The sequence below is a fragment of the Sylvia atricapilla genome, chromosome 13 (genome assembly GCF_009819655.1).
Source record: "Sylvia atricapilla isolate bSylAtr1 chromosome 13, bSylAtr1.pri, whole genome shotgun sequence".
Lineage (NCBI taxonomy): Eukaryota > Metazoa > Chordata > Aves > Passeriformes > Sylviidae > Sylvia > Sylvia atricapilla.
Window position 1 is genome coordinate 3018099 of NC_089152.1, and position 13143 is coordinate 3031241.

Below are 13143 nucleotides of genomic sequence, written 5' to 3' on the forward strand. Positions count from 1 at the left end.
GAAGGCTCAAGAGAGATTCAGGGCTTTGTGCTGATGTGACTTGCTCAGCCCTGTCCTTCAGTCCTGTTACTGTGACATTGTCTCCCTGTGCCTGCTCAGGGGTGGAGGTTCCTGGAACATCTTGCAGCAAGAAAAAGCTGTGCTGGTGGGCACACGTGGGCTGGACTGACGGGAGGGATCCTGCAGGCAGACCCACTGGAGCCTTGGCTTCCCCTGGGCTTCTTGCAGAATCTGGTGTTGGCAGAGATCTGGAGACCTGGGGTGGTGGTGATGCAGGATCACTGCTGTCCCCATCCAATCTGGCAGAGAGGCTTTGCTGCTCCAGCTGGGATTTCTGATGTTGGACTGATGGCTGCCTGGGCTGCAGCTGAATTTTCTCCAAGCAGAGGGTTTCTTCTCCATTTCCCTTTAAGCAGCAACTTTTGGTAGCCTTGCCAAGTGGACCAAAAAGGCTCATCGTCCATCATGGCTCACAACTCCTACAAAACCACTGGATGTGGAAAGCAGCTCCCAAATAGGAATCTTTGAATTCCATGAACAAAAGTATTTCTAAATGATTACATTACTGCTTCTTGAAAACACATGGTGGAAAATCACACAGCAGTCCAGAAGAGGTCTTCTCTTCTGTAGTCTCTGTTCAGAGGAGACTGCATCCCTGTAACTCTGTTTTTAGCATCCAAAGAATATTGGCCAGGGTGTCAGAAGCTTTCTGCTCATCATCTCCAAGAAACTTTCCTCCAAGGGTCATGTGCTGCTCCTCTGGAATCTTAACACTTTGCATGAGAAAGAGCAGATACACACTTCCAAGGCTTTGGCTCTGGCTTTCATGGGGCTGTTGAAATTCATAATGAAAACCAAGTTTTTTCTTGCGCTCTGCCTGTACTGTGGGGTAAACGTGTGGAGTTGACAACAGGGAAAAGAAATGCTGAGACGCAGTAGATTCGGTGGGCAAGTAATTTGGCATCATCCCTGAGTCTGGCCTTTAAATGAGCAGTCAGCAGCGAGTCACTGTATCCCTGGTTTTGTTTGGATCTGGGACAGAGGCTGGAGAGGGAGAGCTGAATCATTTGCCCCATGGGTCAGAGCCTTAACTTGAGCAAGGGCGAGCCTTGTGAAGAGCAGCAGTTTGCACCAGGACTCATAATTTGGAAATTATGCTAGAAGCAACTCTTGATTGCACTTTCTCAGGCAATCCCAATGACAATTAGTCATTTGCACCTACGAGGTTCTGCTTCTTTAATAGCTGTAGCATAGAACATTTGTTACTATTTAGTGGTATTATTTGTTTTTCTTTCTGTCAAATCAGAACCTTTTTGGACGAAAACCTTGCAATCACATCCAGCTCTCCTAAGGTTCACACAGTTAAATCTAAATATCCTAAACTGGCACATTCTGTTTTATCTGCTTTCTGTATCCTCATTTAGACCAGGAGGATGAAGCTCAGTTTAATGCAGGGCCAGGATCAGGGAAGTTCTCTGCTTCCTAGCTGGAGGATCTCAGTTCCCAAGTGCCTTGGACTGCTCCCACGTGTAGGTTTTGGGTAATGAGATCGTGGAGCTCAGGGTCAGAGGTGAGGTACTCCATGCCAGTTTTGAAGACCCATTCATTTTTGCAGGTTTTCTTCTTTCCTTTGCCAAGCTGGAAATACTTTAAAGGCTACTTGGTTCGAGAAACTTTAAATGAATAAGTAATTTTTAAGCTCTTCTACTTGCTCAAACAAGAAAGGATTGGGAGAAAAACAGTTGTTTAATTAAACAGCTACTTGGTATGGTTCACAAAAGCTTGAACTCCAGCAGTAACTCTCCTAATTCACAGATTCCTTGGGAATTCAATGACCTTGAGTTTGCTGTGCTTGAAACTTGCCTTAGTACTTGGCTTCCTTTCTGGAATACTTTGGAGAGGAGAGCGGTGCAGCAGGCACTGCAAGGCTCTCGAGTGAGACCAGCACTGTTTCACCAAGGATCATATAAGAAGAGGCATTTGTGTTGTACAGAATAAACTTGTTGCTTCAGAGCATGCCTGGGCTTACTGCACCCAGAGGTCACAGCTGGATCTGCCTCTGCTGCCCCAGCCATGGAAATTCTGAGTACTGGCTGCTCGGGAGGATTTTCCTGCCTCTCTTTATGAAACAAAGCAAACGTGAACCAGCAGTACTTGATGAAATTTGTGTGAGAAGTAACTTGTCTGAAGAATCACATCATTTAATTGTGCTCCAGAGCTCAGGGCCTCACTTGCCAGCTGAGAGGGAAGTCTGATCTCCCAGCACCGAGTGATGTTTCCTGCATCCTTTCCTGTAGTAGCAACTGGGGAGGTTAAAGCCATGAACAAGTGGCCAAGTTCACTGGAAATGAGTGTTTATCCTTTACTTCCCCGTGTTTGTCTCCATCATAATAACTCTGTCTGAAGGAGCGCCTTCAGTCCTGTCAGTGTTTAGCTGTGGGATATAAAGCATCAGGATTTAAACAGAAAGAGCCCTGAATGCACAGAGTTGTATCCAGGAGGTCCCTACAGTCTTCCCCTCCAGCACAGGGAAGTCAGCAGTAAACAAAACCTTGATGCTCCTTTCCCTTGGAAAAGATTTTCATCAATTGAGCTATATTGGTGGTGTATAAACCAGAAAAATGGAGATCTGTTGTGGTTAATCAGGGCAACATTGTGGTAGTGCAGCTACAATTGTTTCATGCAGTTCCTTGGGATGTGGGAGCAGAAAGACTTCAATTTCACTTCAGCCAGCCAACAGGAGCTGCCCCTTGCACCAGCTCTGGCACATTTTTGGGAGGAGGAGATGGACATGAGCATCCTGCCTGTGGGGCAAGGGTAAGGGCTGTCCCAGCATCTGCATTGCCCCTGTAGGAGAACAGCTCCACACTGGGACCCACATCCTCATCTCCTCTGACAGAGGTGCTCTGAGCTAGGTGACATTAACCATCGTTTGGGCTTTTAATTGGCTTGGGCTTTGTATCTAAAGCCCATCTTGGGCATTTCAAAACCTGCCGTACAACATGTCTTATCCATGATTGCTTTTCGTGAGACTTGTGGGGCTGTGTTTTCTGGGCTCTGGTAGCACAATCTGGAGCTGTGAGAGAAAGCCCTCGGGGGCTAATCCGTGGCTGCAGGCCAGTTTCTGCATAAACTGGTCTTATTTTTAAAGTCCATTTTCTCCAGTACACTTTTTTTTGGCCTGCAAAAGACTTCTTCATTTAAAACGAAGAACGTAACACTCTCTCCTTTCAGTTGGTCTTTTGGACATGAGCCAGCAGTGCCCACAACAGCTGTACCACAGTTTAAACATTCAGTCTCTAATGGTTTGGGGAACATTAGGGTTTTTAAGGCTTCAACAGGTCTAGAGTAAATAGTGGTCAATAAAGAGTAGCTCTTCTTTGTATCCCTATGCTCTCAGTGCTCTGCACTAGAATAAAGCCTGCTTAGAATATAATCATTGCAAAATTAATATCCATGAAAGCTTCTTTTTTTAAAAAAAAAAAAAAGGATTATAGAGAAACCTGTTTCACTAGAAGAAGAGTTTGCAAGAGTTCAGCTCTCAAGGCTCTGCTAACAGGCATGGGGTAGTTGGCACATAATGTCTGTGGGAGACGTGTGTGTCCTGGGCTTGTGTCAGTCCCCACATGTGTGTTTAGTGACTGGGAGGAGCAAGTAAATCATAGGTATTCCTTTCTCTATGGCCTTCTTCCACCCACCTATTGATGATGTACACAAGAGTTATTTATGATTTTGTATCTTCCTTATGGCGTTCTGGTGTCGTGTAGAGTTGAAAGCCAGCCTGTGCTAATTTGTGATATTTAGCAGAGTGTTTTGGACCCAAATATGGTAAGAAATTATATTAGCTGTGATTTATGATAGTTGGGAATTGCCCTTGTTAGTGATTGAACCGAGTGCTGGGGAGCCTTAATGATTTGAGCAAATCAGTGTTGGTGGAGCTGTCAGGTGGTGTGGAGGGAGCTGCTCATTTCCTTCAGGTTTGGAGGTCTGGGTGAGCAAACACAATCCATGTGGGGCTGGTTTCTGGGGCAAAGCCCTGGCAGCCCTTCTGTGGTACTGGGTCAAGCATCTACCAGCACCTCGGCCCAAGAAGGGTTAAACTGCTCCCTTGGCCATTAGCCACTTGGACTTTGTGTACAGCACTTGGTGTCTCTGTGAAAAAATAGTCTGTAACTCCTTGTGCTCTCTGTAGGGAGTTGATTAACCCCTTCCAGTACCCTTCTTTGTGTTTCCTGCTGGTGTGGGGTGTACCTTGGCTCCCCAAAGATTGGAGCTGTGGGATCCTGGCACACCCCAGGGGACAGGGGGGACGCTGGAGTAGGAGATGGGGAGACTTTCATAGGAAAAACATTGAACGTGCCAGCCTTGCAAGGCATTCTCCTGAAAAATAGGATTATATAAAAGCCTGGCTACTGTGGTGCTTCTCATTAGCTGCAGGGTTGGCTGCAGTGTAGGGCTCAGGCAGTTGTCACCTTTTTGGCTGAGCAAGGTGGCTGTTAATAGAGGTTTCAGTTGTAAATTGCCTTGTGTTGAAGCCCCAGTAGAGTCTTGCTGATATTTTTTATTTTCAGGTTTCAAAGCCAGCCAGTTTTGGGAAGGGGCAGGAAGGAGTTTTGAAAGGTAACTGGTCTACCTAAGAGGTTACTCCTGAGTGGCAAGCTAGACCTTTAAAATATGCTTCTTAATTTTAATTTGTGCCATTTGGTAGGGCTTCCTATCTTTACTTCCATTGGGAAGTTTCGTAACATTTTCCTACCCATCAGTATTCTATTAAAACTTTGTTGTGTAATCTGAAAGCCTTACTGCTTCTCATGGTTTCCTCTTCAGAATGCCCTAGGTAGCAATTTTGGAGTAAATGCATTCAGGCTGCATGGTCTTGATTTTGTTGTCTTATAAATTCAAAACAAGACCTGAAATTAAATCCTATTGTCAATTTTCCTTTAAATAATGGCAGTCTAATGATGTGGTTTAAGAATTTTTATCTGATGTCACAGTACTCCTGGAAAAGCCTCTGCCTATAGTTGTTAAAATGTCAGTGAAATTGGTAACCATATGCATTTAATACTTCTAGTTCTACATATGCATGGTGTTAGAGGATAGATCAGTGCTGTCAGTAAAATCAGTGGGTCCTGCAGTACTGGGCTGATCCTGTTCTTCCCGTGAGAGCTCTCCACTGCAATAAATGGTGCTCACAGGACTGATCCTAAGTGGGTGTGATTTAAGGTCTCCTAGAGCCTTTCCCAGCAGCAGCGAGGTTTAAAGTGACCAAAAAATTAAAGCATTATCAGTAGAGGAAACAATACAGGGATACAAATGAAGAACAGTTTTTTGGGTGAGTGGAAAAAAACGCGTTTCTTTGGAAAAGCATGAGGTTCATTCAGTTTGGATAACTCTGCTGGACGTGGGATTAGACCAGCTAACCTCTGCCCGTAGCGCTCTTTTAAATCTTGCATGACTTCTAAAGGGATATTATACATCTCGACAGGCAGCTCATCTGAGGCCTGCCAAGGGGCCATGGCCAAGATGTTCTCCTTTGGCTGTGTTGCTGTGCAGATCCATCCATCCTCTGGCCTGGATTGCTCCCAGACAGCCTGCACGCAGCAGGGATCGCTTGGGGAGAGCGGGAAGAAGGTGAACTCGAAGGAGAAGGGGGTGGGGGACTGGTGGTGACCCACGAAATAAATGTGCTTTCTTTCTCAGTCCGCCTGAAATCCCTGCCTCCCTCCTTTGCAGTGATTTACATTTGCTCAGATTAAAATCCGTGCTCCCAGTGGGCTCAGCTTGCTCCGTGCTGTCGGCGGCGATACGCCGAATGTCAGGTTTCAGCATGCACACAGCCAGCTTGTTAAGATAGCAGCAATTAAATCCAGGTGTAAGTTTATCCCTGAGATTCAGTGTCTGTCCACAATAATGGGAAAAATGCAACCGAAAGCCCAATAAAACAGGACTGGTGCTGGCTCTGAGCAGATGGTAAAAGGAAGGTTTCTGTGCTGGTGATTTTCTTTCTAGTGCTCTGTTTGATTGCCATCATAGTTGAGACATTTTCCCTGGTTCTTTTTTTTTGAGTTTGGCTCTTTGCTGACCTGCACAGCCCTTTTACACAAGCTTTATTGCTGTGTTTCCTGTGGCAGATTCCACTGCCAGTAACAGAGATTGGATCCCATATTGAATGAAGGTGCTGTGTCAGCTCTGGAAGGTTGATGACATTTGTTCTGTGACAGAATCTGCCTGTGGTCTTTTTAAATTTCCATTATCTAAGTTGGTATATACCTTTGGCCTCAAGCTTTATTTATCAGTTTAGTTTCCACATTATCATCCTGGCTTGTCTTTCACTACGTCAGCTACTGCCTGAGCTTCTGAGGACTGTAAAGCTGGTTTGTCTTCTTTCCTAAGACTTGTGAATCTAATCTCAGCTCATTATCTTCTTGTTTTGAAATAGCAAATGCCAAGTTAAGGATGTTTTTTATTCTGGTGTTCATATGCATCCTGTATTACCTGACTTCTGAAACTCTAGGAATCTCAGGTGCACTTTACTGTCCATTGACATTTTAAAATGACAACTGTAGCTTTGCATGGCAGCACCTGAAGTAACATATTTGGCATCTTGACTAAAACATTCAGCAACTTGCATTTTTAGTGCCTAACCCTGGATTTTTAATGCCTAAATGGCATTTGGATGTAGTGGAAAAGCTTTTGTCTGGTTTGCTTAGTATGTACATGGCATCTCTTTCTGTTCTTTTTTTTTTTATAATTATTGTTAAAACAATGGGAAACGAATAATGAGAGTTTTGTAGTGAACACTTCACGGTGTTATTTTCCTGGTGATAGTGTGTTGTTGTGAAGAAATGAGCTTACAATCGACTTACTGCAGAATTGTTTGGCCGCCGGTGATACCTCTAGAATGGGCTGTAGTAATCCCAAATCCATGATAGATTTTTCTTTCACCAGTTTACAATGAATAATCCTCTTAATTTCCTTGAATAGCAGCTGGTATTGCCACAACCTGTGCCTAAACCCAAGAACAGCTTATTCAGAAAGCCCTTCTGGCCCTGTGAGCAAGGGGGAATTCTCTCCCAGCGGGGTTGCGTGGGCAAACTTTCACAGGGTCAGCACCGCCAAGACTCTGACTCTTCCCCTCCCTCTCTCTTCTCTAGATGCAGCAGCTGTTCTACGAGAACTACGAGAAGAACAAAAAAGGCTACATCCGAGACCTGAGGAACAGCAAAATACACCGAGCCATAACGCTGCACCCCAACAAGAACCCCCCGTACCAGTACAGGCTGCACAGCTACATGCTGAGCCGCAAGATCGCCGAGCTGCGCCACCGCACCGTGCAGCTGCACCGCGAGATCGTGCTCATGAGCAAGTACAGCAACACCGAGATCCACAAGGAGGACCTGCAGCTGGGAATGCCGCCCTCCTTCATGCGCTTCCAGCCCCGCCACCGGGAGGAGATACTGGAGTGGGAGTTCCTGACTGGAAAATATTTGTATTCGGGCGCTGACGGGCAGCCGCCTCGGAGAGGGATGGACTCGTCCCAGCGAGAGGCGTTGGACGACATCGTTATGCAGGTCATGGAAATGATCAACGCCAACGCCAAGACGCGGGGGAGAATCATTGATTTCAAGGAAATACAGTATGGGTACCGCAGGGTGAACCCCATGTACGGAGCAGAGTACGTGCTGGACCTGCTGCTTCTCTACAAGAAGCACAAGGGGAAGAAGATGACGGTCCCCGTGAGGAGGCACGCCTACCTGCAGCAGACCTTCAGCAAGATCCAGTTCATGGAGCACGAAGAGATGGACGCCAAAGAGCTGGCGAGCAAAATCAACCAAGATTCTGGGTCCTTGTCCTTCCTCTCCAACTCGCTGAAGATGTTTGTCCCCTTCCAGCTCAGTAGGTCCAAAGCAGAAAGGAAGGAGCTCAAAGACAAGAAGATCAACATCCTGATCCCTCTCTCCGGACGGTTTGACATGTTTGCAAGGTTCATGGGGAATTTTGAAAAGACGTGCCTCATTCCAAACCAGAACGTGAAGCTGGTCGTCCTGCTTTTCAATTCCAACTCCAACCCCGACAAAGCGAAGCAGATCGAGCTGATGAGAGATTACCACTCCAAATACCCCAAGGCTGACATGCAGGTCCTGCCGGTGTCGGGGGAGTTCTCAAGGGCACTGGCTCTGGAAGTCGGATCTTCTCAGTTCCAGAACGAGTCTTTACTTTTCTTCTGTGATGTTGACTTAGTGTTTACCACAGAATTCCTCCAGCGGTGTAGAGCCAATACGATTTTGGGTCAGCAAGTATATTTTCCCATCATTTTTAGCCAGTATGATCCAAAGATTGTTTATAGTGGAAAGGTTCCTAGTGACAATCATTTTGCCTTCACGCAGAAAACAGGTTTCTGGAGGAACTATGGCTTTGGTATCACCTGTATTTACAAAGGTGATCTTCTTCGAGCGGGTGGCTTTGATGTCTCCATCCAAGGTTGGGGCCTTGAAGACGTAGATCTATTTAACAAAGTCATTCAAGCTGGCTTAAAAACTTTCAGAAGCCAAGAAATTGGAGTAGTCCATGTGCATCACCCTGTTTTTTGTGACCCTAATCTTGATCCAAAACAATATAAAATGTGCTTGGGGTCCAAAGCTTCAACTTATGGGTCCACACAACAGCTGGCTGAAATATGGTTTGAAAAAAACGACCCAAATTTTGGGAAAAGCAGCAATACTAATGGCTCAGTGAGGACAGCCTAATGTCCAGCTATGCTGGAAAAGACTTTTTTTTTAATTATCTAATTTATTTTTGGGAAAATGTTTTTTGATAATTCACTTTTAAAAGACCACACAGGATATATTTTAGAAATCATCGTTGTTTTCTTACAAAGCGCTCGTTTTGAGAAGAACAAGGCCCTTGGGTTATTTTGTTGTTGTGTTTTTGGTTTTGAACAAAAACTGTGATCAGTATTTGCCTTCAAACAAAAAAAAAAGAAAAAAAAAAAGAAAAAATAATTGTTTAAGAGTTATCTTATCAGCGGAAATCTGACTTGAATTAGAATTTCCTTATGAACAAAAGATTGTTTCCTACCATTTCTGTTGCCGTCTTCATGGCTGGGATTCTGTAAATGTGGACCTGAGCGTGCAAAGCCAAGTGACAAAACGCTGTGTCTAAATGTTTTTGGTGTGACTGCTACCGTGCAAAGATTCTGCTCCTTTGGTTCAGGATTAGCCATTAATTTTCAAATTGCGTTAGAAAATCCGAGTCGCTGTGGCCATGAGAAAGGGTGATAATCGCAGGAGGGTTTGGGTATTTTTTTTTTTTTATTCCCTAACAGCTGATTATTTCAGTTTAAAAATACACTTCCACTTATTATGGGCAGGTGAGGGAAGGAAGTAAGCACAAGCCGTGATCCGATTATTCCTTGTAGAAATTGTGTTTGACATTCGGTCCGTGCGCGGACGGAAGGTTTGGGGAACCCGCGGTGGGTTCTGTGTCTGGTCCTCAGCATGCAACCAGGAAATGCTGAAGGGGAAGGGAATGGGAAATGGGAATCTCTGGCAGCCAAACGACAGCACACAACGATTAATCCAAGATCCCTGAGGAGAACTTGGAAAACTCTGCACCGAGTGTCCCGCGCCCGATCGCATCGACTTCGTTCAGTCGGTCACGTGATGTTAATGGGAACAATTATTACATTTGATTACTAGTTTTGTTTTGGGATCCTTTTTTTTTTTTTTTTTTTTTTCTGTATCTGCTAGACCGTTAATTTATTTAATATCCATTGTTTTAGGTTCTTGACCTTTCCTTGAATATCTGTTAGTCATTTTAATATTTTATATATATATATATGTGTGTGTAAATATATATATATATATTAGGAATGTATTGCATCTTCTCACTGATAAGGTAGTGTACATCATACTTACAGTAAATGATCTCCAAAGATTACTTTCTAAAATATTTTTTTCATGGATCTTCCCCCCCCCCCAAATTCCTTTAACATTTTTGGAATGACATCAGTGAGTTTAGGAATTTTTTCGTATTCTAAGAGGAACTGGGGATGAGGAGGCTGAATACAAGGAAAGTGTGATCCCTATGAGTTACCACCTAGCAAGGTAAGAGAAAATACACGAAATAAAGTGCCTTAAAGCCAGATAGGGAACCCTGTACACTGAGACTTAGACAGTCACTGAACATTGTCATTGAAGCAGATAATCTCTTGAGACCTATGTACCTGTAAATATCCTGCTCAGCAGAAACAAAAAAATAAAAACCAGCGAACAATATATTTTTCTATTGTATCCTCCAGCCCCATTTCATCTCATTGCCCTCAGTTCCACTTTACCTACTCTTTGGGAAGTGGAGGCAGGTGAAGGAGTGGAGAAAACCCAAGGCTTAGGTGGTTTTTGCCACTTTTGAAGGGATCTTACAGAGCAATTGCTATTCCAGTAGAAGAAATAACCATTGTTTACACGTGTATGGAGTATGAACTGCAATTAGCATAGAGTCTGTGTCTTACAATGTTCATCGTTTTCTGGTGACAGTCCCAACGATGTAGGTGCATGGAAAATTTTTCTTTCTTTTTTTTTTTTCCCCTTTCTTTCTTTCTTTTTTTTTTTTTTTTTTTTTTTTTTTTTTTTTTTTTTTTTTTTTTTTTTTTTTTTTTTTTTTTTTTTAACTTGCTTCTAAGATGCAATAAAGATTTTTTTATTTGCAATTGGAGCTGCTCACGTCGTCAGTCCGTATCATTCCAGCCAGCATAAGCACAGAGTAACACACTTCAGGAAATAAGTCCAGGTAAAAAGATCTCCTTCTTCCAAAGGGTTTTGACCTCTTGTGTTGTGTTTTGGTCTGGGATGAGCTCAGTGCTTTTACCTCGGCGCTGAGGGAAGGGAGAACAAATCCATTCATCAGGCTCTGGTGCTGATGAGCTGTGCCATCCCCTGGTTTTGACCTTTTCCTCATGAAAATTTTAAAAGTACTGCTGCTGCCTGAAAATACCCATAAGTGTACATTTCAAATGCATCCAGTGACAAGGCTGCATGGTGCCCTAATGTTTTGTGTATTCAAAACACAGTAAAAATATTTATTAAGTGGGTTGAGCACTTCTTTTTAATAGCTCTAGTAGTTGTTCAGTATTGGTGTGAGGACAAAATTAATTCCCAAAGCAAGAATCTTAGTGATTGCAGAGGGGTTTCTTCACACAAGGGAAGGGGAGGTGTAAAAAAAGGCAACTTATATTTGTGGTACAGAAAAGAGCTTAAAGAATCTGAACCCCAAAGAACGGCAGCAAAATGGGGGGAGAAAGCCCTGTACTTGTACTGTATTAATTAACATTTATGATTATGTAGAACTTTTTTTAGCCCATAACAGCTGGTAAAAGCAGAATGTATGTAACTGGAAAAAAACATTTAGTTAACAGCACCCATCTGGTATTGGGGTTTTTTCCCTAGGTTGCTACAGTTCTAATTCTGTTACCAAATCTCTACAAAAAGTGAGTTTTGTACCAAGCTTGCACATGCACCTTTAGGCTTCACCATGCAATTGATGACATATTTTATGGACTATAGCTTAAAAGTAGTAGTCCATTTTAAAGTTAAATTTTAATTATGACCCTTTATGACAAAGTCTAAACACATAATCTCAATTTTATACTAAAATAAGAGGCAGTTGTTGCCCCAGTTGTAAGGAACTGGAGAGAGGTGGAAATCATCATCTGGTAGGTGCTAACCCAGCCTTGACAAAAATCCCTTCTGGGGCTGGAACATTTCATCCTCAATTTACTCCGGTTGTTTGCTTCAGACAGAAAGTTGCTTCATGCTGAGGAAGCAGGAAAATCATGGAAGGTTTTCCTCCAGGCCACAGAGGTGTGAGAAAATGAGATGGTGTCATCCTGAAAATGAAGGCTGTGGTGCCTAGTCATGTCCTATCTCTAGAGATGCTTCTCTTATTAAAACAATTAAAAATGTGAGACATTTCTTTCCCTCATTATTCTGATGGAGGTAACCTGGGTTGGATGCTGTGTTGGCCATGGGCATCCTCAGAGCAATAAAACTCCCACCCAAACAGAGCTTTGCAGCCCTTGGGCACGTGGTGTTAAACCCTTCACCTTCTCTGGTCAGTCCTGGGTGAGGAGCTGGATTTATCAATGCTGTTTTCCAAACGCTTTTCCCTCCTGCTCAAGGATCCATGATGGCAAAAAGAGGCAAAGGGAGATGGGGGAAATGTGAGTCCAGAAAGGCAACGGGTAATCCTGGTGACTGTCATGCTGGATGTGACTGTTTACACGTAAAACATTTATCTGTAACTTTGCAGAGTCACAGTCCGTGGAAGGATTTCAAGTTTTGGTCCTGTGGGCACAGTCGGGGTTTATTACTCAGAAAACTCAGTGACCAGCTCCAGCCCCATGTAGCTCCCCTGGACCTGGCTGGATGGTTCCTTTCAGCAAAATCAGCACAAAGTCCCGCTGACCCAAATCTGCTTACTCTGAGTTTTTGTGGAAGCCTCTAACTTTACATTGCAAATTATTATCCTGAGCCGTTTCGCATGAATACTTGCTAAAAATACTTGGCTTGCACAGCCAGCCGCAATCGGGAGCTTTTTGGAAAGAAAATCTTGCAGAGGCATTAAAAATGGGGAGAAGGTCCAGGCTTCTGCTCTGGCCTTGGTGATCCCTGGGCTGGTTGGACACTGCCCATGTGGGACCTGTTTTAATTAATGTTTTTGTACCCAGTGGACTCTGCCAGTATGACTTACTGTGCTGACCAGAGCAATTTCAGGGGGTTGATCCCAGCTGGAGCTCAAAAGCCACCTCCTTCCCGGAATTAGGCAGCCTTGGAGACAACCTGGGCTCCCCAGCCAAGGCAGTGCATCCCATGAGGAATCCTTTCCAACTATTTTCCTGAATTTTACCTGTCTGCTGCTGCCAGAAGCGCTTTTATTCCTCACGTGCAGACTGCTGCCGATACTTTCCCAGGTGTGAGAAACGTGTCCATGTCCTTTCCAAGCTCCACAACCATCTCCCAGCTCTCTTCCAGCCCAGGAATCCCTACCACCTTCCAAATCACTTTTAAAAGTAGGGTGAAAAAAATTAACATCAGAAAAATAACAGCCCAAATACTGGGCTGGCAGTGCTTACTTTCACACTTTAAT

The 13143-nt window shown here is 44.0% G+C and overlaps 1 protein-coding gene across 1 annotated transcript in view; it reads left to right on the plus strand.

The window, feature by feature from the left end:
* CHSY1 (chondroitin sulfate synthase 1) overlaps positions 1 to 11298 on the plus strand; it is a 76294-nt gene extending 64996 nt beyond the window's left edge. The window contains exon 3 of the mRNA XM_066328244.1: positions 7155 to 11298. Within this exon, the coding sequence (XP_066184341.1) occupies positions 7155 to 8747 (1593 nt within the window). The 3' untranslated portion in view covers positions 8748 to 11298. The remainder of the gene's footprint in view (positions 1 to 7154) is intronic.
* The last annotated feature ends 1845 nt before the right edge of the window (positions 11299 to 13143 follow it).